The sequence below is a fragment of the Hippopotamus amphibius genome, chromosome 9 (genome assembly GCF_030028045.1).
Source record: "Hippopotamus amphibius kiboko isolate mHipAmp2 chromosome 9, mHipAmp2.hap2, whole genome shotgun sequence".
NCBI classification, from domain to species: domain Eukaryota; kingdom Metazoa; phylum Chordata; class Mammalia; order Artiodactyla; family Hippopotamidae; genus Hippopotamus; species Hippopotamus amphibius.
Window position 1 is genome coordinate 140,267,097 of NC_080194.1, and position 26,269 is coordinate 140,293,365.

The 26,269-nt window shown below is 56.1% G+C and overlaps 1 protein-coding gene and 1 pseudogene across 6 annotated transcripts in view; one reads left to right on the forward strand and one right to left on the reverse strand.

Annotated features, from left to right (window-relative positions):
• Window positions 1-2,794: 2,794 nt before the first annotated feature.
• Window positions 2,795-26,269, forward strand: part of FBXL18 (F-box and leucine rich repeat protein 18) — a 37,704-nt gene continuing 14,229 nt past the window's right edge. For 3 of the 6 annotated variants that reach the window (XR_009055550.1, XM_057749871.1, XM_057749874.1), the window contains exons 1-4: window positions 2,795-2,932; window positions 8,206-8,409; window positions 14,347-15,890; window positions 23,592-23,810. Coding sequence is in view for 5 of the 6 variants with exons in the window: in XM_057749871.1 (XP_057605854.1) it covers window positions 2,915-2,932; window positions 8,206-8,409; window positions 14,347-15,890; window positions 23,592-23,810 (1,985 nt within the window). In the remaining variant the exon portion in view is untranslated. Of the gene's footprint in view, window positions 2,933-8,205; window positions 8,410-13,108; window positions 14,166-14,346; window positions 15,891-23,591; window positions 23,811-24,439; window positions 25,173-26,269 lie in introns of those variants that run through there. The other 3 variants (XM_057749870.1, XM_057749873.1, XM_057749872.1) reach the window with 3 other exon arrangements.
• LOC130860179 (caspase-7-like) lies at window positions 11,782-13,416 on the reverse strand (annotated as a pseudogene).

Sequence of the window (26,269 nt, forward strand, 5' to 3'; positions counted from 1 at the left end):
AAAAGCAACAGAATTTAATTTTTAGAGCAGTTTTAGGTTCATAGCAAAATTGAGAGGAATATATCAAGATTTCCCACACACCCCCTGCTTTCATAACCTCCTCCGGCAGCAACATCCCCATCAGAGCAGGACATCTGTTAGCATGGATGAACCTACACTGACACATTGTACCAGCCATCCTCTACACTTGAGGTCACGCTGGGTGTTTACATTGTATGGGTGTGGACACACATCCACCCATCATATGGAGTAGATCCACTGCCCTGAAAATCCTCTGTGCTCCTCCTGTTCCTCCCTCCCCTGGTCCCCCTAACCCCTGGCAACCACTGATCTTTTTATCATCTCCATAATTTTTGCCTTTTCCAGAATGTCATGTAGTTGGAATCATACAGTATGTGGTCTTTCCAGATTGGCTTCTTTCACTCAGTAACATGCATTTACGTTTCCTCCATGTCTTTCCATGGCTTGATAGCTCATTTCTTTTTAGTGTTGAATAGTATTCCATGGTTTGGACAGACTACAGTTCATTTATCCATTCACCTACACGTCTCGGTGGACGCTGTGAGGAAGTGTCACCCAAACCTGGAAAGGCCTGTGACATCGTGAGAGCAGTGGGGCATTGGAGCTGACTCCAAGCCCAGTCTCCGCGAGCCCTGCACTCAGCGATTTCCAACTTGGATGTTCCTCGGAATTGGGGGTGCTCAGGAAACACGGGACTCCTTCCTCACTAGTACAAGTCAGACTGGTAATGGTTACAGCTTCTGTGGATTGAATGGCTCCTCTCTGCTTGACACCGACCTGTAGAATCTCATTTAATCAATAATTTATTTGACAAAGGTTGATGGACGGTCTGATGCTGCCGTGACCTGTTCGAGCTGGGGAGAGAAAATAAACACATTTGCCACAATGAGAAACATACCTGATTCTGTCTTATAGGGGAAAAGAAAGAAAGGGTCAGGGAATCAGGAGGCCCTGGGCCTCTGTGAAACTCCCTCAGATGGCTGCCTGAGTCAGAGTTGGGCTCCATGGTTGAGGCTTCTATAGTAAAAAACGGGAACTCCATTAACACATGTGTTTGCCTGAAGTGGTACCTAACGACTGACCAAACCACGAGCTCTTTGAGGCAAGGACTGTACCTGTCCCCACAGTGGCCCGCCCACAGTAGGAGCCGTCAGTGGCCTGTCAATACTAACTGGCTCCACCTGGTGAGGTGGGAGGGAAATGAGGCCCAGGGAAGGTTTGATGTGAAGCTTGATGTACTGGGTTGAATAGCGTCCTCCAAAGATTCAGGTTCACCTGGAATCTCAGAATGTGACCTTATTTGTACAATTAAAAAAATGATTTATTGGCTCTTCGTTGCTGCACGCGCGGGCTTCAGTTGCGGCAAGTGGGGGCTACTCTTCATTGCGGTGCGCAGGCTTCTCATTGCGGTGATTTCTCTTGTCTCGGAGCAGGGCTCTAGGCGTGCAGGATTCAGTAGTCGTGGTGCATGGGCTTAGTTGCTGTTCAGCATGTGGGATCTTCCCAGACTAGGGATTAAACCAGCATCCCCTGCATTGGTAGGTGGATTCTTAACCACTGCACCTCCAGGGAAGTGCCAGAATGGGACCTTACTTGGAAGCAAGGTCTTTGCAGATGTCGTTAGTTAAGAAGATGTCATACTGGTGTAAGGTGGATTTTAACCCATCATGACTGATGCCTCTATAAGAAGAGGAGAGGCAATTCTCTGGCGGTCCAGTGGTTAGGACTCTGCACTTTCACTGCCGCGGGCTGGGGTTCAATCCCTCGTTGGGGAAAGTAAGATCCCACAACATGTGGGAGGGGAGAAGAGGAGAGGACACACACACACACACACACACACACACACACACACACACACACACACACACGGGAAGATGGCCCCAGAAGCAGAGCTTGGATTCTGTGGCTACAATCCAAGCAACTCCAAGGACTGCTGTCAACCCCTGCAACCTAAAAGCAACAAGGAAGGAGTCTTCCCTTGCGCCTTTGGAGGGAGCATGGCCCAGTGGACATCCTCATTTCTGTCTTCCAGCCTCCAGAAGTGTGAAACAATGCATTTCTGTTGTTTGTCGCCCAGCTGGCGGCACATGCTATCCTCCTCCCAAGAAACACACTCGCTTAGGGTCACCCAGGAGGAAGTCTGCAGCAGCGTTCAAATCCAGTTCCTTCCCCACGAATTTTTATTAGTAAGTGATTTTTTTACATGCAAAAGGTTACAGGTGAGAGCGTATCATCCATACATTAATTTTCCCAGAAAATACTGATTCAGCGCCCCTGTCAGGGAGCGTTCTAGGTACAGGGTGTTGAGTTCACTGGGGGAGGACAGGAAAACAAAGATACAGCAGATCAGATGGTGCAGAGAGCTATGGAGAAAAATAACACAGGAAAAGGGTAAGTTTAGGTGTGTGTTCGCGAGGATGGGGAGAAGGTGATGCTATTTTCTGCAGGCGGGGAGGGACCGGCTCTCTGACAGGTGGTTTCTGAACGCTGCAGGCACTGGGACACGCAAAGGCAAGACCCAGAGGCAGGAGAGTCTTTGCCCGGCAGGAGGGGGTCCGTGTGGCTGGAAAGGGGCGTGCAGAGGGCAGAGGACAGGGACAAGAGGTCAGAGAGCAAGTGGAGGCCGGCCGGGCCTCCGGGCCCAACCGCGCCCGCCCAACCCGCGCCCTAGCTGGGCCTTGGCTGCGGGCCGCACCCAACATGGCGGCCGCGCCGGGCCCGCCCGCCGGCGAGCGGAAGTGCGTGTCGGCAGCGCCGGAAGTGGAGGGCGGACCCGCCCCCCGCCCGGGTCTCTGTGGAGCCGAGGACGCGCCGGCTTTGAGCATCCCGGGCCAGTCAGGCGGGAGGCCCCGGAGCTGTGGCTCCGGCGGCAGCGGCTCGTCCTGCCCTCGACATGGCCAGCTCCGGAGAGGTACGGCTGGCGCCAACCTCCGCTCTCCTCCCTGCCCGGCGGCTTTGGCCCCGCTCGGCGCTCCCCACCCCGACTCGGGTTTCCCTGCGTCCTCTACGTCTCGCGCGCTATCCCGCTCCATCCTTCCCGTCCTGACCTCGGCTGGCTCTGTGCTTGCCATTCTAACCCTCGCCGCGGCCCCGCTCGGTCCTTCCCACTCCGACCCTGGCGTCGGCCTGGCCTGGTCCTTCCTGCCCCGACCCTGGTCTTGGCCTCGCCCGGTCCTTCCCATCCCTACCCTGGCCTTGACCCCTTACCCCATCCTTGACCCATCCCGCCGTCTAGGACCTCATCCTGTATCCAAAGGCAGAAGCTCTCTCAGCCTTCGGTTTTCCATCCCTTTGCCAGTCCCACATTCCTGATCGGCAGACTTTTCCCCTTCTCCCCGCTTCCCCAGAGTCTCCAGCTCCTCCAGGCCCCCGGCCCATTTCCCATGCCCCGTGCCTTGGCGCAGCCCTTGGAGCTCTGAGACGTCCCTCCTTCCTGCTCACTTCCACCCATTCTCTGTCGCTGAATGTTCAGTTTCAGCCCAGCCCACTTTTCTCTGAGCCTGCTTGTTGTGTGACTTGGGGGGTAGTGGAGGAAAAGCCATTTCACCCGGGGGACTCGTGACGCACCCTGAATTTCTTCCCCAATGCTCCACAACCCTGGGTCCGACGGAGACTCCCACGGAGTTCCTGTAATGTGGTGCAAGGTATTTTCTCTGTAGACCAGGAAATGGGGGATCTTCCCTTTGGTTGATTCCCGCCTACCTTTTTATGTCCTGTGTGCACCTGCATTTATATGTATCACCCAGGACTCAGACTGTTGCGTGTACTTCCGAAGTCTTACGGGCTTGCCGTGCTCTGGGGAGCGGGAGTGGATGGGGCGTGGGTACGTGGACGGTGACTAGGGTTGCTGACGGCTCTTCTTCATTTGAAGTGACTTTGGCTCAGAAGTGGTCCCTTGATTGAGGGGCAGGATGTGGGGCCCACCTGCCCACTGGTGGTAGGATTGAAGGGCCTGAGAGTACCAGCTCCTCCAGGAAGAATCCAGTGGGTAGCCTGGCTGCGTTAGCAGATTCTGGTTAGTCTCGTGTGCTTGGGGGGCCATCTAGTACTTTGGTCTTATGGGGTCTTGGCGCAGAGGCCCCTCTGTTCCTTGAAGCATGTGTCGGGGACCTGTCCAGTGAAGCCTCCTGTGCATCTCGAGGGTCTCTTGGCTTGAGAGGAGAGAGGGGGAGTCTTGTTCTATCCTGGCGTGGAGATCAAGGTCCCTTTCTCTGAGACTAATTATTGATTGATTGATTGATTGATTGAGATATAGTTTACATATCATAAAATTTACACTTTTTTTTTTTATTTTTAATTTTTTGATTTTTGGCCGTACCACGCGCGCGCCATGGCATGTGGGATCTTAGTTCCCTGACCAGGGATTGAACCTGTGCCCCCTGCATTGGAAGCACAAAGTCTTAACCACTGGACCACCAGGGAAGTCCCAGAATTTCCACTTTTAAAGTGTACCATGCAGCGGCTTTAAGAAATATGTTCACAAGGTGGTGCCCCCATCTCCGCCGTCTGACTCTGGATTGGGGTGGTCTGATCTTGAGAGTCCTTGCTGGGTTTAAGATGCACATGTCCAGGACTGCTCTCTGAGTTTCTGAGGAGCTGGGCTCTGCGTTTTTAACAGCTCTGAAAACCATTCTGAAGCAGTGGTTTGTTGACACCCTCAGGCAAGGGAATGCCTCTTTCCCTTGGGCTTTAAACAGTGATCCCTGTTCAGGAGCCGTTCCTGGCCTTGTGAGGAGACAGGCAAGCAGCAAACCTGAGGCTGGAGGCGGGGAGGGCAGCTGGGGCCGCTGTGGAGGAGAAGCGTGAGTTGTGTGTGTTTCCGGGGGATCCTGGAAGGGCTTCCTGGGGACTGATCCTTTGAGCTGAAGTTCTGAGAGTAGCAGTTTCCCTTGTGGGGTGGCACGTCACATGCAGGGAGCAGCTTGTGCAAAGGCTTGCAGGCCTGAGTGTTGTGAATCAGGGAACATCCAGGAAAATGCCAACTAGAGAAACAAAGACTTAAAAAGAGGGGCTGGCCTCTCACCTTCCGAGATGGCCAACACTCTGTCTATGGAGTGTGTGTCCCTGAATAAACCTTTCTCTTTAATTAAAAAAAAAAAAAAAAAGCTGAGGAGCAATGTGAGAAGCATCCCTCCTTCAGGTTGCTCCTGTGATTAAAAAAAGAAATTATAATGTAAAATTCCACACACTTGCAAAAGAATGTTGTAACGCACTTCCCTCTACTTACTCACTGCCCATTTTTTGTTTTTGTTTTCGTTTTTTAATTTTTATTGGAGTATAGTTGATTTACACTGTTGTGTTAGTTTCAGGTGTACAGCAAAGTGAATCAGTGACATACACACACACGTATCCACTCTTTTTTAGATTCTTTTCCCATATAGGCCATTGCCGAGTATTGAGTAGAGTCCCTGTGCTTTACTGCCCAGTTTTAATAGTTAACCATGGCTGGTCTTGGTTCCTCTCTGACCCTCCCACCCTCTCATGCCCCTTGGGTTATTTATAGCACATCGCAGACACCTCATCAGTTGCTTTGTGAATCCAGCAGTTTCTTTGGGTGCCTGACTGATAAACAATCAGATGGTAAACGTCTGAGAGAGGTTTTTTTTCGGGGCGGAGGGGGAGCTAGGTTTCAGCACTTATTGCTTAGCTTTTTAAAAAATTGTGAAATGTTACACATTCACCCAGTTGATCAAATAATGAAACTCTTTGAATCCCTACTCTTCAAGCCATTTTCAACTGGTCATCCGGTTCTAGCCGGGTGGTTCCCAGATGTGCCTGATAAAGACCACCTGGCCCGGAGCTGGGATTTCCGGAGACTCCAGGAAGTGCCTGGCTGGACCCTTCAGGAAGCCCCAGCAGCCCTTTCCCGGTGGTGGAGGGAAGGGCAGTTTCAGGCTCAGCTGCTCAGGCCCTGCCTTAGCTGATGCTTGCCCTCTGACCTCGGGCTACTTACCTAATTTTTTTTAAAGATGGAGAACAGGTCCGCCTCAATTTCCCCAGGGCTGAGAACAGATCGTCCCGCGAGGCAGAGGGATGCAGGAACTGGTGTATTTGGGCGTGTGTGGATGTGGGCGTTGTCTGGGCCACAGTTTTATTTAGCAAATGAAGAAGCACGGACGCCTCCTCCCTCCCGGTGGGGACCCTCCGTTTGCCTTTACCTCTGCAGAACTTGCTGCCTCTCCTGGGGGGAAAAGACTCGACTGTTGCAAACCCAGCAGGACTGGGCCTCCTAGGGTGGGCTGTCGGGAGACCAGGGGTAAGCACACGGAGAAAGTGATCTTGTCGGATGTGCTGAGACTGGATGGAGGAAGCTGCAACTCAACTCCTGTTTTTTTTTCTTTGTTGTTTTTTTAATTCATGTAATTTCTATGTGGTCATAAGAGAAATTCAGTATTGCACAGTGTAACTGTGGAAATTGTATGATGCTGGAGTTTCTGGGAGTGTTTTGCCCTATATTCTTTTTGTTCTGCAGTGGCGTTCTTACTCTGATAAACCTGTGAACTGGGGATCAGAAGGGTCAGCCTCAGGCTCTCAGTGGAATGCAGGCCCAGCCCTTCCCTCTAGTCCCCAGGAGCCCTGTATACCAAGCTCTGCTCGCCGCATAAGGATCGCTCTGGTTCCAGCCTCTCTCTGGAGGTGGAGTCCCTAGGTCTAGGGTGGGGCCTGGGAATCTGATGTTTAACAGGTGCCTGCGATCATCCCAGATGATTGGGTCTGGGAAATTTCTCAGGAACGTCACGTATGGTTCGAAACACTGGACCCCAGGGTACAGTGACCCAGGGCGGCTATGGACTTGGGTCTGATGGCTGCCTTCCGCCCTCGGCAAGGTGAGAGGAGGGATGTGAAGGCAGGTCTGGCTGCTGTCTCTCGGGAAGCAGGGAGAGTGGGAGGGGCTGATGCCATGGAAGGGGTGGGCAGTATCCATGGAAACCTTTCCCAGCCTGGCGAGGGCTTGGTCGGATGCAGAGGCTGGAGGGGTGTCGCAGTCAGAGCTCCCAGGAAACCCCTGGTGCCTGCGTGGGGTGTGCAGACAGGCCCTTCCTCCCTGGACTTAACAGTTGCCGTGGCAGCAGCAGGGCTTTCCAAGCCTCCAGGCTTCCATCCATGCAAGTATGTATGGAAAAAGAGGCAGGCCGGAGAAGGTGGGGCTCGTCGACAGAATCACTGGAAAAGGCATTAGAAATAGTTCTGGGTGCTCTCCTGGGAGTGTCAGAGAGGCACCCCCTCAGTGAGGACGTTTAAGGCAGGAGGGTCTTTTTGGGAGATGTTGGGAAGATACAGGGATTCCTCTCCCCAAGGGCTCTTCTTAGAGCATCCGGTTCCTTTGGCCTTGATTTGGGGATTTCACACCACGGACATAGGTCTGGCCCCTCTTCCTCTTAGTTGTACAAGGCATTGATCAGTAAGACAGGAAGCCCACGTTAGGGCAGAAAGCCTTTTGTAGGTATTTGCAAAAGCAAAATGAAACAGTGATGTGTAGACATCTCACTGGAAATACCAACAGGGGTTTCTAACCAGAAAGTGTGATGAGTGAAGAGAAGTTGTGCCATCTCCATAGTTTGTTACAAATCTTGAGATTTAAAAATGTCGTTGATCTGGTAGGTGCTGTTTCTTACTCATAAGGGCCTTGTCATTTCATTCTCTCATTATACTGGTCCTTTGCGACAGTGCTGAAAAGAGCTCCATCCAGCGCTCTCCTGAGGAGCTGATAGACAGTAACTCGTTACCCATCACGGCAGCCCTGGGAGGTGAAGGCACTATTATTGGCGAAGCCCATTATCATGGTTTCTTGGTGGATTTCACCTGCGCAGGGGTTTTAAGCATACAGCCCGACACTGGGGGCAGAGCGGGCGGTGGCGGGGGAATAGCTTTCACAAACGGGACAACCTCGGCTGGTCGTGAGTTGAGTCAGAAACCTGCCAGGCTTGGCTGGAGACCTTCAGTAGGAAAAAATCTCTCTTAAATTTCAAAAAAATTTGAAGTTTCATTTCAAATTTGTTAATGTTTGACGAGAGATTCCAGTGTGCAGGTTGAAAAGGGGCTTTTGGAGAATGCCGGGGGCTCTTGCTCTGCAGTTAAGAGTTTTGGTAACAGACCTTCTTCCCCACGGGCTTCGGGGAGGGCTTTCCTTGGCTGAGGGCCGCCCTGGGGATCCCATGGGAATTTGGTGCCCCTGATTTTCAGGACACGTCCAACGATGGCAGCGCGCCCCCCGCGGCAGATGGTGCCCACCTGCTGGGCTTCTCGGATGAGATCCTCCTGCACATCCTGAGCCACGTGCCCAGCACAGACTTGATTCTGAACGTCCGGCGCGCCTGCCGGAAGCTCGCGGCACTCTGCCTGGACAAGAGCCTCACCCACACAGTGCTGCTGCAGAAGGACTACGAGGTGAGGGGCTCGGGGGCGGCGCTTGACATGGGGGCGGAGATGGGGAACAGCCAAAGTGCCCGACTGGGACCAGGGCACCCGTGGGGATGACAAGGCATAAGCCAGGGGCCCAAAGCCGTGGGTAGCGTGCCACCTGGGCCAGGGTGCAGGTGTCGTTCTGAGAGGGTCTCGGGTCTCAGCACTGGACCAGGAGGGAGATCGACTTCCTGGTGCGGAGGTACTCAGAAGTGGACTTGCAGGCCCACGATAGGTGTCAGGCTTTCCTGTGAAGTTAAGTTATTATTTTTTTTAATTAATGTATTTTATTGGCTGTGTTGGGTCTTTTTTGCTGTGCGCAGGCTTTCTTTAATTGCGGTGAGTGGGGGCTACTCTTCGTTGTGGTGCGCGGGCTCCTTATTGCCGTGGCTTCTCTTGTTGCAGAGCACGGGCTCTAGGTGCGTGGGCCTCAGTAGTTGCCGCACATGAGCTCAATAGTTGTGGCTCACAGGCTCTAAGGCGCAGGCTCAATAGTTATGGCGCATGGGCTTAGTTGCTCCGCGGCATGTGGGATCTTCCTGGAGCAGGGATCGAACCCATGTCCCCTGCAATGGCAGGTGGATTCTCAACTACTGCGCCACCTAGGAAGCCTGACCACTTGTTATTGTCTGTCTTTTTCTTAGTGAGTTTTGGGAGTTCTGTGTATATTCTGGTATAAGTCCTTTGTCAGATGTGTTGTGAATATTTTCTCTCGTAGCCTGAGGCTTGCCGTTTCATTTTATTAACAGTGTCTTTTAAAGAGCATAATTTTTAATTTTGGTGATTTCCAGTTTGTTGAATTTTTGAGTTCATGCTTTTGGTATTCTGTTGAAGAAATCTTTGTGAAACCTATTTGCATATTTACAATAACAATATGGTATTATTAACTATAGTCTCTGTGCCCTACATCACATCCCCAGGACTTATTTATTTTATAACTGGAAGTTTGTACCTCCTGACGCCTCTCCCTCCAAACCACCAATCTGTTCTCTGTATCTATGAACTTGGTTTTAAAATTTATTTTTTTTATTGACGTGTAGTTGACTTACACTGTTAATTAGCTTCAGGTGTACCACATAGTGATCTGATATTTCATAGATTACACACCATAGAAAGTTCTTATAATATTATTCACTATGTTCCCTGTGCTGTGTGTTACATCCCTGTAAGAGGGTTTTGTTTTATTTTTTAATTCCACATAAAAGTGAGATCTTACAGTATGTGTCTTTCTCTGTCTGGCTTGTTTCACTTGGCATGATGCCCTCAAGGTCCATCCGTGTTGTTGCAAATGACAAGACTTTATTTTTTTTTGGCTGCACTGCATGACTTGCAGGATCTTAGTTCCATGACCAGGGTTCGAACCCGTGCCCCATGCAGTGGAAGCATGGAGACCTAACCACTGGACCGCCAGGGCATCCCCTATTTTGGGTTAATTTTGGTTATGGTGTAAGACAGTAGTCCAGTTTCATTCTTTTGCCTGTGGCTGCCCAGTGTTCCCGACACCCTCCTATGTTGTCTTATAGAAGTTTATAGTTTCAGCTCTTATGGCGGGTCTGTGATCCTTGTGTGTTCATCTCCATATGTGCTGTGAGGTCAGGGTGAGGCTCACTTTTTTTTTTGAAGGAATTAACCACATTTTAATCAATAAATATAAATAAACATTTGTTAACAAGTTATCAGGCAGAATAAAAGGGAACACCACCTTGAAAACACAGTGCAAATATCTTCACCGTGAACCTTCCTCCATTTAGAGAATTAGAGGTAACAAAAATTTTGCTCAGGGACTTCCCTGGTGGTGCAGTGGTTAAGAATCTGCCTGGTTAAGAATCTGCCTGCCAATGCAGGGGACACGGGTTCCATCCCTGCTCCAGGAAGATCCCACATGCCGCGGAGCAACTAAGCCCGTGCACCACAACTACTGAGCCTGTGCTCTAGAGCCCGTGAGCCACAACTGTTGAGCCCATGTGCCACAACTACTGAAGCCCATGAGTCTAGAGCCTGTGGTCTGCAACAAGAGAAGTCACCGCAATGAGGAGTCTGCATGCCACAATGAAGAGTAGCCCCTGCTCACCGCAACTAGAGAAAGCCTGTGTGCAGCAATGAAGACCCAACACAGCCAATAAATGGAAAAAAAAAAAAATTGCCCAGAATAAGGCTTGGAGTAACCTAAAAAGTTCCAGATAGATTTTAAAGCTAAAACAGATGGTTTTGCACATAGCAGGTATTACATAGATTATCTCACAACTTAATGAATAAATTATTGAACGGATGACTTGCTGAACATAGGGAATAGGATTCCTTCTGTTCACACTGTGAGCCAGGGCCGTATCCATCTCTGTCCCTCCCCTGCCTCACTGTCCCTTGCTGTGCTCTGTATTTCAGGAAGTCACACGTCCCAGGGCCCTTGCCAGATGGCTTCCAGGTAGGGCTGGAAGGGTCAGGTGTTGGAGGAAGACTAGAGGGCGGAGGGAGAGGTGAAGCCAGGCTGTCTCTCCATGTCTGACTCATCTGGTGTTGCCCTGTCTCAGGCAGTGGCTTTGTCCCTTCAACAGCTCCATTTCCCACAACTCCTGGGTGGTTCTAGCTCCCTCCATGGTTCCAACTCCTGTGCACAACCCCAGCTTCTGGACCCAGGGAACCACACCTCCTCAGAGCCTTAGGTGGTAACAGCTTCCTTTTCTTTCTGTTCTCTTTCATCATCTGTGTATGTCAATTTCCTCTGTTAAATTCCCTCTACTGAAATACCTAGAGCCATTTCTGTTTTCCTGACTGGATTCTGACTGGTATATATTAGAATCATTACATTTTTTCCCCCTCTAACATATCTGGGAATTTTTGCATGAGAATCTGCCCTAAGCCAATGAAAAATCACTCAAAATGCATTCAGTACCCACCTTCTGCAATACAGGCGAATGAATATCCCTTTGGCTGTTGTTGGTCAAGCACTCTTTTTGCCAGGTACAAATATGGCTCTGACAGTCTACCAAAGTCACCACCAATCATGGTGGACACAGCCAGAAGTCATCTGCAGAGGTCATTTTTGTTGTATGTACTAAGTGTGACAAGGAGAAAGAAAGACAAACAGAAAATTAATCTTGAGAAAAAGTTATCAAATGGATAAATATAATGAAAAAAAAAAAGTCTCTGAAAATTCAGAGACCATAAGACAGCACCAGAAAGTTTCTTTCCTGTTGAATCAATAATTTTCCCAAAGTTAAAACCTTCTAGAATTTCTGGATCTTTCAAGAGCATCAAAAAAAAAAAGAGAGAAAGAAAAGAAAAAAAAAATTCTGGGGCTTCCTAGGTGGCGCAGTGGTTAAGAATCCGCCTGCCAGTGCAGGGGACACAGGTTCGATCCCTGCTCCAGGAAGATCCCATATGCCACGGAGCAACTAAGCCCGTGTGCCAAAAAAACAAACAAACAAAAATAAATAAATAAACTACTCTCTTAAAAAAAAAAAAATTCTGATTTGTTAACAAATGATTCCTAGCTTCTCAGCTGGAATGCGCCCCTGGAATGGTCGCCTTCAGAAGTAGAGTTCCCTGGTGAGCGTGGAGACCGCACATGGGCTCTGCTTCTTCCCGTGGAAGCACAGGTCATCAGACTGACGTTCAGGATGCCTGGTGAGGACCTGCAGGATCTCCAGGCTTTTCCTGCGCTCATTCAGGATGGAGCAGAGGGTCTGCACAAACCAGGAGCCACGCCCCGGGCTCCTCCCTGAGTAACAGCCTGGAACCGTGGAGCACGCAAAGAGAAAGTCAGCCTCAGTGGGGGTCTTACGCTGGGGACTAGCACCTGTGTGGTTGCTAGGCCCCGCGTCGGCCTGGGTGCTGTCCTCGAGCTCTGTGCCCGGGCCAGCCTGGATGAGGACGCGTTTGGGCTTCTCTAACAGGGTTTTGCATCGATCCCCCTAAAATAGACTGTCGGGTCCTTTATTGCTGTCTTGCCATCTGTTCCATAAAGTAACTTTTCTTCTCCATGGCTTAACAAGATGCAGGCGAGGCAGGCTGAATTCCTGTAGGCCTCTTCAGAAGCTTTTTCCAGCAGATCTTGCCTCTTGGCACAAGAGCAGGCTTTATAGACGGTCACATCGAAACCCAGGCTTCGGAGGCACTTGAAAAGAGCCCCGGCATCTCTGTGTGTTCCATCGGGGACACCCATTCCGGTCACTCTGTCCAGGTTCCTGTTGATGACGGTGCACTTGCCCACCTCAAAGTTCACGTCTTGCTGATGCGTGGGCACTCGGTCCTGGGAGGTCTTGACTGCTTTCCGAGTCACTTTTCTTCTTCCTGCCGAAGCGCGATGGGACAGAAGAGGAGAGGAGCGGTCTGGCTGCGCATCTGCTGTGTCATCACTTGCTGCACGCTCAGCCCCTGCTCCGCAGCGTGGCCTCGATCGTCCGCCACCGTTCCCACAGCGACGGGCGGCCTGAGCTGGCGGCCGTCTCCGTCCCTCCACCGAGAGGGTCTGCGGCCACTCGAATCAGGCTCACTTTTTGCACACAGCTATTCACGCCTTCCACCACCGCTTATTGAGAAGATCATCCTGTCCTTGCTGAATTGCCTGCAACCTTGAAAATCTGTTGATGATGTATCTTAAACAGAGGCCTTGCGCTTAACTCAAATGTTAGGGGACTTGGAGGGGCTCCTACTCTTGTTGTTGGTTGGGCAGCGTTGCCTTTGAAGCTCAGAATGAGGCCCCTGAGAGCTCTGGTTCTTTCCGCCAGAGCCCTGTGCTCCTCCCTGAGGGGATGAAGCTTATTCCCCAAAGCGCTGAGGTCAGGCTGCCTGCCCACGAGGGTTCTTTCCTGGAGAGGAAGGGCAGGTGCGCAGTCTGTCTGGAGTGTTTAGAATGTGTGTCCTTCTTCTGCATGGTGCTGTGTGTGGACATTTGCCGTAGAGAAGTGGTCACACGCACGAGTCTTATGTACGCGGATGCTCGTGCTGTGTCGTCTGAAGGCCTTGGTGGCCGCCGGGCCCCCAACTGGACATACTGTCGTTCCCTAGGCCGCCTGGCCAGGTTTTTGAGGGCCATTTAACCACGTGAAAGTGCATGTGATGTAAAGGAAAGTGACAGCCAGAGCACACTTCTGGGGCGTGATTCCACTGTGCGATTTGAAAAAACCTCACGTAACATGAAACTTCCCATCCTAACCATTTTGAAGCGTGCAACCCCAGTAGCCCTAAGTACATGCACGGTGTTACGCAACCGTCACCACTCTTTCCGAAACTTTCTTATCGCCTTAAACAGAAGCTCTGGAACTATTAAGCAATAACGCCCATTCCCCTTTACCCAGGCCTCTGGTAACCTCTCTTCTACTTTCTCTTCATGATTTTGCCTATTCTGGATCTTTCATGTAAGTGGGATCACGCGGCCTGTGATCTTTGTGCCTGGCTTCTTTGGGCACCACGTCCTCAAGGTTCAGCCGTGCTGCAGCAGCGCCGGGGCCTCATTGCTCTCCACGCCAAGTGGACTCCTGCATGGATGGACCCCGTCGCCTTTGTCTGTTCACCCGTGACAGGCCGCTGGGCTGTTTCCACCTTTGGGTTATTGTGAACGGTGCTGCCGTGAACATGGGTGCTCAGGTGTCTGCGTCCCTGCTTTCAGTCCCCTTGGGTGCACACCTGGCCGTGGAATTGTGGGTCACATGGTAACTTTCCGAGGAACCACCAGACTTTTCCACAAGGGCTGCCCTGTTTTCCATTCCCGCCTGGCCGGGGCTCTTGACTGTTGGTGGAAGGTAAGCGTGTGGGGGGGACGAGACACCAGCCCTGCCCTCGCGTGTCCCTCCCCCGTGGGGCCTCTGCCGGGCCCCTCATGGCTCCCTGACTGTCCTGGGGGAGGGTGCGGTCTAGGGGGCGAGGGTGGAGGAGACAGCTGGTGCCTTCAGCCCCTCTCCCTCTCTCCCCGCCCGTCTGCAGGCCAGTGAGGACAAGGTGAAGCGGCTGGTGCGGGAGATTGGCCGGGAGATCCAGCAGCTGAGCATGGCTGGCTGCTACTGGCTGTCGGGCGCCACAGTGGAGCACGTGGCCCGCTGCCGCAGCCTGGTGAAAGTGAACCTGTCGGGCTGCCACCTGACCTCCCTGCGCCTCTCCAAGGTGCTGTCAGCCCTGCAGCACCTGCGCTCCCTGGCCATCGACGTGAGCCCCGGCTTCGACGCCAGCCAGCTGAGCAGCGAGTGCAAGGCCACGCTGAGCCGCGTGCGGGAGCTCAAGCAGACGCTATACACACCCTCGTACGGCGTGGTGCCCTGCTGCACCAGCCTCGAGAAGCTGCTGCTCTACTTTGAGATCCTGGACCGCACGCGCGAGGGCGCTGTGCTCTCCGGCCAGCTCATGGTGGGCCAGAGCAACGTGCCACGCTACCAGCACCTGCGCGTCTTCTACGCCCGCCTGGCCCCCGGCTACATCAACCAGGAGGTGGTGCGCCTGTACCTGGCTGTGCTCAGCGACCGCACGCCCGAGAACCTGCACGCCTTCCTCATCTCTGTGCCTGGCAGCTTCGCCGAGAGCGGGGCCACCAAGAACCTCCTGGAGTCCATGGCCCGCAATGTGGCGCTGGACGCCCTGCAGCTGCCCAAGTCCTGGCTCAACGGCTCGGCCCTCCTGCAGCACATGAAGTTCAGCAGCCCCTTCTACTTCAGCTTCAGCCGCTGCGCCCTGTCTGGCGGCCGCCTGATCCAGCGCGTTGTCGATGGCGGCAGGGACCTCCGGAGCCTGGCGGGCCTGAACCTCAGCGGCTGCGCGCACTGCCTGGCGCCCGACTCCCTGCTGCGCAAGGCAGAGGACGACATCGACTGCGGCATCCTGGAGACGCTGGTGGCGGCCTGCAGCAACCTGCGGCACCTCAACCTCTCAGCCGCCCACCACCACAGCCCCGAGGGCGCCGGCCGGCACCTGTGCCAGCTGCTGGCCCGCCTGCGCCACCTGCGCTCCCTGTCGCTGCCGGTCTGCGCCGTGGCTGACTCCGCACCGCGGGCCGACCGCGCGCCCGTGCAGCCCGCCATGCACGCCGTGCCCCGCGGCTTCGGCAAGAAGGTCCGCATCGGCGTGCCGTCCTGCCCCAGCCCCTTCTCCGGGCAGGCGGGCCCCCAGCCGTCCTCTGTGTTCTGGTCGCTGCTGAAGAGCATGCCCTTCCTGGACCGCCTTGAGCTGATCGGGTCCAACTTCTCGTCTGCCATGCCGCGCAACGAGCCCGCCATCCGCAACTCCCTCCCGCCCTGCAGCCGGGCACAGAGCGTTGGGGACTCGGAGGTGGCCGCCATCGGCCAGCTGGCCTTCCTGCGGCACCTGACGCTGGCGCAGCTGCCCAGCATCCTGACGGGCTCCGGGCTGGTCAGCATCGGCCTGCAGTGCCAGCAGCTGCAGTCACTCTCGCTGGCCCACCTGGGCATGATGGGGAAGGTGGTCTACATGTCCGCCCTGTCGGACATGCTGCAGCACTGCAAGCGGCTGAAGGACCTCAGGTGAGGGGGCCCGACAGCTCCTCTGTGGCCTCTGCTGGCCCTTTGGAGGCCTTGGGGCGCAGAGGGGAAGTGAGGCGCACGGCCTTTCGTGCGGCAAGCGTTGACATGCCCACAGCGCGCCTGCCGAGGTGAACGGAGTGCAGGCCTATCCTCCAGAGACGGTCTCGGGAGGTGGGGGTGGGTACTGACAAAGGGCTGTGTGCAGTGATGGGGCTCAGGGGCCGGGGGAAGCGGCGGTCGGTGGCGCCCAGGGAGGGTGTGCAGGAGGCAGTGCCGCCTGAGTCCTCGTCGCCTGCGGCTGTTTGGGTGCCTGGGTTCTAGGATGCTGCTGCGTATGTAGTCTTGTTTAGGCCTCGTGACCATCCCACGAGGTGGACGCTGTTCTCGCCACACAGCAGAGCTGGGGAGCGGGGGAGCCCGGGGTGGGACTTGGCTTTGCGACTCCTGCAGAATGGGTCGGAGTTCGCCAGGAGGTGTGGGCCCAGGGCTTTCCGGAAAGGGAGGCGGCATGTGATTCCTCGTGGGGGGCACGGGGGTGTCGGGTGAGGTGAAGGTGCTGAAGGACTTCAGCCCACAGAGAGAGTGTCCGAGTTCCAGTTTGGAGAGGTCCCTCTGGCCTCCCACCTGGACTGGAGGGACCAGAATGGAGAGGATGGGGAGGCGGGCTCAGAAGGGGGCTGTACACCATTGAGGCGGGATGGTGCCTGGAGCCGGACAGCCTGGCCGACCTGAAGGGCTGCCCTGGGAGAGTGGGGGGAGGTAGAAGCCACAGGACTCGGGCAGGGCTTCCCCCCAACCCGGGCGGTTGTCGGGGGGCCACTGGCGATTTCCAGGGTCCAGACATGAAATGATGCCCACTGAATCATGCCGTGGGGTGAGGGCCGAGCATTTAGAGGTTAGCCTTTGTTACCTGGAGCCCGCTTTGAAGATCTTGACAGATCTCATCTTGAAAAGCTGCAGTTTCCTAAACATGGTGGTGGCCTCGGGCCTCCGCTCTGTGAGGGCTTTAGGTAGGGGAGGAAGTGGCAGCTGGGCTGAGTCTCTGCGAGCCAGGAACGGCTGGGGCAGCGGGGTGGGGGCGGCATCAGGGTTCGGGAACACGTGGGTGTGTCATTGTCCCCGCGTTGGTGGTCACTCCCGTTCTGTCTTTGCGGAGGGCCGGGCGCCAGGCTGGGGGCTTTCTGGCGCCTCTGCTTTGACCCCCACGCTGGCCCCGTCATCGTTCCCACTTCACAGAGAGGAAGTGGATGCCTGAGGGAGGCGCTGAGGTCCTCCCAGACTGCCAGACTCCAGAGCTTGACCCGGGCCCTGGAGCCACCCAAAACAGAGACAAGTGTGTCCTTTTTGGACCCCCACTCTCCCTCAGAAGGCATCACGTGACAGGAAGTGAACCGGCTTTGAGGTGGAGCCAGCAGAGTGCTTTGCTGCCCCTGCCCTGGAGCCTTGCCGAGCTGGTCTTCCAGGCTGCCTGCCGCCCCCAGGGCTACGCACACTGCGCCCCACGCCCCCCGCCCCTGAGCCCCTGCTGGCCTGGCGGGCGAGCGGCTGGGATCCAAGCCTGGCTGTGGGTCCTCTCCTGCCCCGTGGGGTGGGGCATCCCCTGTTAGTGGGGAGGGGTCCTGACGGCAACGCCCTTCGCAGGAAGGGCCCGGGCCGCCGTTTCAGGGATGCTGTCCCTCTGAGCACCTGTTATGCCAGGCACTGTTCCAGGCAGTGGAACCGCTCTCATCTCCCTCTTTTTTTGCTGGTTCATCTCTGTCCAATGCCTCCTCCCACCTTGTCCTCTCCTGTGCTTTCACTGTCACTCACCTCCTTCATGAAATGTACCCCAGCTGCCACCCCTGCACCCAGGCATCCCTCGCCCTGCTCTGCTTTTTCTCCCTGGCCTTTGTTACCCTCTAACATACATGTACTTTATTTCCTATGTTTACTGCTGGTCTGCTTTCCCTGCTACAGTGTAAGCTCCCCGTGGACAAAGGGCTTTGTTTTGTCCAGTGTTCCGGGTGCCTGGAACAGTGCCTGGCATAACGGGTGCGCAGATGTTTGCTGAATGGATAAAACTACAACGTGAATCGTAGGTGCCAAGCCCAGTTCTAAATGCCATATAAAGACGAATCCCTTTGGTCTTAACAGCCCCACTTTACAGGCAAAGGACCTAGGCACACACAGCCCCAGATCCACTCAGGCCTTCTGACTCCAGGGCGCCTGCTGTGGGTCCTGCACCGTGGGAACTCATCCCACCCAGGAGGCAGGGGGCAGGGTGAGGGCCCATCTCCTGGAGGGGGAGATGCAGGGACACAGGACCAGCTTGGACACAGCGGCCACTCCCTTCTCCTCCAGGCAGAGCAGCCCTGAAGGAGCCGGGCGTGGGCCTGGTGCGAGGAATCCAGCAGCCCAGGTGAGCTGGGAGCGCCTGCTGTCTCCAGGTGGCCCTGCAGGCAGCAGAGAGTATGACACTATGGACAGGGGAGAGAAGGCCAGTTTCCATGATCTGCCTTGGAGCACTGTGACTTTTTAGGTGATGTGAATGTGTGACTTTATTCTACTGATTTCTCTTTTGATCAAACACGCCTCGCTGGTGAGCACGTGGGTTGGCCACAGCGTGGTTAGGAAGGGTGCAGGGTTTAACGGGGTAGCAAGAAAGCCAAAACACTGATGGCAAAAATGACAGATCCAGAAATACCTTGGGCTCTGAGTTTAGTTACATTAGAGCTCAAATGCTTATTTAGGCTCCTCGAACTAAGGAACATTCAATTCCTGATCACGAGAAGGTCAACAGTGGACATCGAGGCCCACGACCCACAGGGTGGCTTACATTTACACGAGTTACAGTGAGAAAAGGCCAGGCATCCAGTTCCTTGGTGGCATCAGCCACGTCTTAGGTGCTGAGTAACCGTGTGTGCTGGTGGCTGTCGAGCCGGACAGAGCACACGTGGACACTCCCGTCTGCACAGAAGTTTCTGTAGGGCAGAGCTCAGAGCGCAGGGCCCCGAGATGGGTGCGCCGGGGTCTCTCAGGAGCAGCCGGCATGGAAGCAGGGCAGGTCACACCGCGGGGCTGAAGGTGGCCTGGGGGCCAGGGCATCAGCAGGGCTGCTGTCGGGGGCGTGTCAGACATGCAGGGAGCGGCCAGAAAGGGCCAGATTCTGACTTTAGAGAGCGTTTGCTGGTGCACGGGTGCATGGCGAGGCTTCTGGCCTGAGCACGTGAGCCGGCGGGGCTCCTCTCCGCCGGGAGGAAGGCAGGGGCGGGGCTGCGCACGCGTGTGTGGGTTGGAGACGCCTGGACACACCCCCACCCCCACCCCCCCGCCAGAGGAGGCCCCATCTCCCAGCCGGCGCGTGAACTGGGGAGATGGCCGAATAGGCACTGGTCAGGAGGCCGAGGACTCGGCAGAGGAGACCAGGCAGGAGCTGTCCAAAGGGAGGAGGCAGGGGTGGGGGCTGTTCTGGAAGCTAAAGGGAGAGACCGTAGCGGCTGCCGCTGTTGGCTTACATCTGTACAGCCGCCAGGAGCTCTCCCCGTGCTTACAGGTCCTTGACATTTTAACAACCTTGGGAGTGTCGATATTATTGTCGCATTTTGCAGATGAGGAAAGGGGCCCAGAAGGTTAATGAGCTTGCTCAGGTGACACAGCTGGTCTGCAGGCAGCTGGGAGAGGGTCCTGCCTCATGGGGCTGATGGACATCGAACAGGGTAACCCAGCATTCATTGGTCACTGAGTGGCTTCCGGGGCCTCGGACGTGATCCTTGTGGGCCAGGCCTTCCCCAGGGCAGGGCCGTGCAAGGTGCGTGGGTTTTGTGGCTGGGGACGCCCTGGGACTCGGGATGAGTGGGTTTGTGGGCCAGCCTAGAACCCCACCGCCACTTATAATGGGCTCTCTGTGCACGTGGCTGCCAAGACTACATCTGATCGGAGCCGGGTACTGCCTGTTTGGAACAAACACCAGTTTCTAGAACTTGGCCAAATGGCCCCATTCCTCTGGATTTCTGCCTTCTGCAGCAAGCGGAGCTCGGGGGCTGGAAGGAAAGGAGCAGGTGGTACCCGCCTGCCACGGGCAGGCGCTGCAGAAGGGAAACAGCGCTCTGTGCTTAGGCGAGGCTGGCACGCCGCTCCCAGGGCGGCCTCCCCGGGCAGCTCCCGCGCTTCCCTGAGGGACGTTCCCGAGGTGGCAGCCATGGGGATCCCCAGTTGGCAGGCCGCTGCCGTCCCCACCAGTGAGGCCCGTGAACCGGAGCTTGGTGCCAGCCGGGGTCCTGGCTGGGAGCTGCCTCTGCGCGGCCCGGGCCACTCTTGAGGGAGGTGGTGCGGGAGCGCATCCTCCTGCTGGGGCCTCGCAGGCTCTGGTCATGGTGCACCTTGCCAGTGGGAGGGTTCCAGGCTGGGCAGAGGAGGGCACCTGATGAAGCCCTGCCTGGTGGGAGGGAGGGGAGAGTGTCATCTTGAGTCACCCTGGGCTGTCTCTGACCTCGGATCCAGGGTGGCATCTGGGCGGGAGCAAGAGGCCTTCTTGGAGCCAGGCCCTGAGCTGTCCCAGGGCCGCCCTCCCGGCTGGGCGCTGCTTGGAGGGGGACCTGAGAGGTGGGCAGGCAGATGAGGGGCGGCCCGAGTGCCTGCCGGTGCCCACAGAGCCTCGGGGAGACCAAGCAGTCTCTCGGGGAGCGAGCGTCGGAGGCCAGATCCTTCCTGGGGGAAGGTTGAGCGACTCCGGGGGCTGCAGCCCACACCCCCAGGGCGAAGCCAGTCCCAGAGGGTGCCTCCTCCTCCTCCTCTGCCCTGACCACAGACACTGCTGGTCACTCGCATCAGGTCGGCTCTGCAAGCCACAGCCTGGAGGAGCGGGGACGGTGTGGACATGCCAGCCCCACCAGGCCTGTCCTGCCCTAAACACCCATGACAGGGCTTCCTTGGTGGGGGTGGGGGGTGGCGGGGAATCTGGAGTGGCTGGCAGGTTGAAAAAATGTTCAGAAGCGCGTGGCACGCGGCCCCCTCCCCTCTGCCTGCCTGGGTAGCCGGATCCCCAGCAGGTGGGCAGAGCCGCATCGCCACCTAGCGGCCGAGGCGCCACGGGCCTTCCCTCCACCGCACGTGGCCCGGCTTCCTCGCTCCCTGCTCCAGGGATGACCCGTGGTGACGTCACAGCCCAGCGGCCCCGGGTCAGGGCCCCCCCCCCCCGTCTCAGTCCAGTGTCTCCACTTTCAGGTCTGCACAGGGATGCTTACCTGAGGATCTTTTACAAAGATAGAACCAAATAACGTGTTCAGACACTTTCTCAAGAAACATGAGCTTCTCGGAACATTCACACCCATGGGCGCGAGGTGCTTGCTTACTCCCTGGACTGGGGCTGGGGTTGGGGGTTGGGGGTGGGTGGGGGGGCTGGAGGTGGGGCTCGGGTCCTTGGCTCACAGGTCTAAGCGGCTCTGCTCTCTGCTCTCGGCTCCCTGGCTTCCTTCCCTGTTTCTTTAGAGGTGACATTCATTCGGTGGCATCCAGGGGGTGAAGCCTCGCTGACCGCTGCGGCCCTAGGGAGCCCGTTCCCTGGTGTGTGTGCCCAAGCAGCGGCTCCTTCCTGCCGCACCTGGAACTTTCAACGGGGAGAGAATGTGAGGCTTTTTTTCAGAATCATACCCAGAGGGACCTGCGTCTCCCCCATAGTTTTAGGAGCTTACTAGAACTTCTGTGTACACGTCATTTAAATAACCCAGTCTCACTGCCGCGTTTCAGTGACTGGTGGCTCCCGCACTGGACGGATCAGAACAGACGTTCCGTCGACGCAGATTTCATTTTAAAGCCCCTCCCCTGTCCTGTGACGTGTCAGTGTCCTGGGGTGTCAGGGCTGCGGAAGCTGCGCACGAGGCCCGCACAGCTCTCATTGGGGCCTGTGGACGCCCCTCGGCCACGTCCAGGGCAGCCTTGCCTGGGGTGTCGCTGCGTCGAGCGCGCTTGGGCTCTCCTTCTGCCTGGGGGGCCTCGGGGTGTTGGCCCCCAGCACGGGCCCACTGCCTCTTGGGGTGGGGATGGGCCTTTCTGCTCGCCCTGGAAGCTTCTCTGCTTTGATGATGAGAGCCCACAGCCGCAGACCAGCTTCTCGGGCATCCTGGGAAGTCACGCACTCCGTCTCATCAGGCTACAGGGAGAGACAGGCCTCTCAAGGTTCCCTGTGGGTCTCGCACGTAGATGGGGGTCTTGCCGGTTGCCCCGGCCCACGCAGAGGGTCTGTGTCTGTCCCGTGGGCAGGGCTGAGGCTCAGAGAGACCCACGGTCTCGGGTGTGCTGCTGTGCTCGTGCAGGGAGTGATCTGTGTGGCACCTGGGCCTCGGGGGTGGCACAGAGGGAAGAGGACGGCATCACCCCGTCCTGAGGCAATGTCCCCACTGCTGTCCTCCCGGGCCCGCCTGCTTGCTGGGAGGGCTGAGGCCCCACCGTGGCAGCATGATGGCCATGAGAGGCCTGGGTGGCTCGTTGAGAGAGAGCTTTGCCTGGTGCCCAGTGGATACCCTTTAAAGTGTCCTGCTTTCCAGTCATCAGGTTCAGACGTAGCTCCCTCAACTGCAGTTTCCAGCACATGCGCCCAGATCTCCATCGTCCAGGAAGCCCTTCCCCCGCTCACCACAGCACCTGTGCTCCTTCTGCCCACTTTGGGCGGACACCTCTGCCCGGCCTTTACCGCGCGTGCTGCCAGCGTGGAAGCGGCTCTGGCCTGCTGACTGGGGACCCCCCAGCAGTGAGAACATGTTTTAAAAGCATGGAGTGATGCATGTACGTGTCTGAGAAGGACCGAGGTACCGGCAAGGGCTACAGAGTAGAGACTCAGGTTCCTGAGCCTGGTGCCTGTCTCCAGGGAGGACCCTTGTTAGTAGGTGTTCTTGTGTTTTCCTGTGGGAAGATTTTGGGTAGACAAGATCCACGTTCACCTCTGTCCGTGAAGCCGTCTTGGTCTTCCTGTGTAATTTACTACGAAACGCTCTCCGTCCTCTGTTTGTGCCTTCAGCTTCCTCTCCCTGGCTTCTGTGTAAGTGTCCTGGGGCTGCCCTGACAAATGACCACCAGCCAGGTGGCCTAAAACAACAGGGAGTTACCCACTCGTAGTTAGGAGGCCGGAAGGCCCAGGTCAAGGTGTCGGCAAGGTTCCTTTCTTCTGGAGGCCCTGGGTGGGAGCATTTCAGGCCTGTCCCGTGGCTTCTGGAGCTTGTGGACGTGTCACTCCAGTCTGCCCCAGTTGTCACCTGGCAAGCGCTCTGCGTGTCCCTGCGTTGCTGTGCTGTCACATGGCATCTGCGGAACTGGTCATGGGACCCACCCCAGTCCCAAGTGATTTCATCTTAACTCAGTCTGCAAAGACCCTGCTTCCAGATAAGGCCACTTGTGCAGGTACCAAGGGTTAGGACTGAAGCAGATCTTTTGGGGGCCACGATACCATTGCCACCCACTCTTCTGGTTCTGTGGGTGCACTGAGCTGTCAGAGCAGTGAGTGAAGCAACTTGGCTGGATCTGTGGGCACCTGGCTGCATCAGGCCCACAGGGTCTCCCTGCAGATCAGGATGGCTGAGGGAGACCCCAGGGTCCGCGTCCTCACGTGGCGTCGCAGGGGGCTGTGGCGTGGATGGTGTGGGGACAGCCGGTCTGGGCCCTGGACCAGGAGCCCCGCGCGGCGCATGTCCACCCGCGCTGCCTCACACCATCCGTCCTCTCTCCCCGCAGGCTGGAGCAGCCCTACTTCAGCGCCAACGCCCAGTTCTTCCAGGCCCTGAGCCAGTGCTCCGCGCTGCAGCGCCTGTGCCTGGTGTCCCGCAGCGGCTCCCTGCAGCCCGAGGCCGTGCTGGCCTTCATGGCGCGCTGCCTGCACGTGGTCGTGTGCCACCTGTTCACCGGCGAGTCGCTCAGCACCTGCCGCAGCCTGCAGCAGGCCCTCCTCCGCAGGTGAGTGCGCGGGGCGGGGCGGCGGTTTCTCTCGGCAGTGACAGTGGGACCGGGACTGAACTCTGTTCACGGCAGAACCCCCTCCCCCCGCCTTCTCCCTGCCCCGGGTCAGCTTTCTGCCTAAGGGGAGCCCCCCGCCAAGCGTGACAGGACCCCCGTTAGCATCCAGCCTCTCAGCCGTTCCCCTCGCGGCCAGCCTGCAGCCGTCTCATCCCTTTTCTCTGCAGGATTCGCTTCAGTGCCCTCATAGTGCCTGGTTGTTGGTCTCAGCCTTCCCGGCTGGGATGGGCTCAGCCTTTCCCTGGCTTTCATGACCTTGACCTTGACGCTTGGAGGGTGCTGGCCAGGTGTCTGGTGGAATCTCTCTCCTGCGCCTCTGATTCCAGCCCTGCATCACGGGCTCCCCGCCTCTGCTCCCTTCTTTCCCGGAGCCTCTCCCTCCAGCAGCGGGTGGCCTGGCCCTCATCCCCTCCCCGCGCTGGGTTTGCTGATTTGTCCTGTCCCATGTGCGCGTGGGGTGGCCTGTGAGGCTGCTCTGCCCCTGGGGGGTGGCACCCAGGTCCCTCCATCAAACTCCGCCTTCAAGTGACTCAAGTGACTCCGCCGTCTTTTCTTCCCACCTCCCTCAGCCCTGCTCTCACTGCCTCGGACTCCACTTCGTTTTCACCCCATGTCCCGCGTGGCCTGTTTCCTTATTTCTCTGGTATTGGAAGCCTTGCTGAAGTTGGAAGGGTCAGAGCTCTGTGTAAGGGTGCTTGGGGCCACGCTGCCCCTCAGGCCTCCTGCCTGCCACTCCCTACCCCCCCACCGCCGCCCCAGCATCCCCAGAGACGAGCATTCCTGGTTCTCGGTTACCCTTCCTATGTTTCTTTTGTAAGATGAGCAGGTACAGGAATGTTTTCTTGATCCCCTTCTTTCTTTTTTTTTTAATAGTATCTTTTCTTAATATAAAATTATTTTTACTTATTGGCTGCATTGAGTCTTTGTTGCTGCACGCGGGCTTTCTCTAGTTGCGCGAGTGGGGGCTGCTCAGTGCGGTGGCTTCTCTTGTGATGGAGCACGGGCTCTAGGCACATGGCTCAATGGTTGCAACTGGTGGGCTCTAGAGCGCAGGCTCAGTAGTTGTGGCGCACGGGCTTAGTTGCTCTGCGGCACGTGGGACCTTCCTGGACCAGGACTTGAACTCAACATCCCCTGTGTTGGCAGGTGGATTCTTAACCACTGCGCCACCAGGGAAGTCCCCCTGCCCCTTCTTTCTCATACTCAGTTTGCTTCTTCATTTAATAGTATATTTTGGAAATCATTCATTGTTAACTCATCCAGCTCTTGATTGTTCTTTATACAGCTCTGTGTTAAAAAAGAATTCTGGTAAAGTACACATAACAAAATTTACCATTTTAACTGTTTTGTTTTTTTCCATTTTAAGTGTGTTCATCATTCTGAACTGAAACTTTGTCCCCATTAAACACTCATCCCCCCAGCCCCGCCGCCCCTTCTACTTTCTGTCTCTACTCCAGGGACCTCCTATAAGTATGACCACATAGTGCTTGTCTTTTGTGTATCGCTTTTGACATTTAAGAGACTTAAAAAAGTAGAAATAAAAGATCATCATATGTTGATTAAAATAAAGCTCCCTTGACTCCCTGAATCTCCCAGTATGAGTTTACTTTTTCAGTTTTGGAAATCTACCCAAGGATCTGTGAGAAGCAGAGCATTTTGTTTCCCTGTGTCCACAGCGCCCCTGAACGTGTAGGGTCGCGGCCCGTGTTGTCCACGTAGTGCTGTTTTGAGAGCTGCCGTGTGTGGCTCCCCGGAGCTAGTGCGTTCCTGCCGGGTGCTGTGTGGCCGCCCCTCAAGCAGATCCTTCACGCTGTGCGTCTGCCCTGTTGAGGGAGGTTCTGGTTGCTTTCTCTGCCCCAGTGAATATCCTCGTGTGGGCTTCCCTGGGTGCAGGTGTGCTGGTTCCTAGATAGGCCGATACGGGACGAGTTTGGGAAGTTGTCCAGCTGCTTGCTGTCCAGGACAGTTCTCCCAAGCCCAGCTGCCCCTGCGGGGGTGAGAATTCTTGGCCCGTGTTCTTGCCCGTGCGAGACACTGTCACCCTCCCGGGGCTCCTGGGTGAGCTTGTGTCGCGTCTGTCTGGGGAGCACCCTCCGATGTGCTTGTTGCCGGTCACCTCTCGTCCGTGATCGTCGCTTCACGTCCCTCGGGGACTCTGCTGTGGGGTTCCTCTGGGGAGGGGGGGGGCTCAGGACCAGCGAGCCGTCCCTGCAGCCGCCTGTGCGGGTGGCCGTCACGGGCCCGCAGCTTCTGGGGTCCTGCGGCTGCTTCTCTCCTGCCGGCGTTCCCTGCTCACTCCGTTCACCGTTGATTCAGGCTGCAGCCGTGGGTTTAATGATGTCCCCCACGGGCCCCGTACACCCTAAGCGTCCCCTTAAACCTGCCGCTTGTCGTGTACC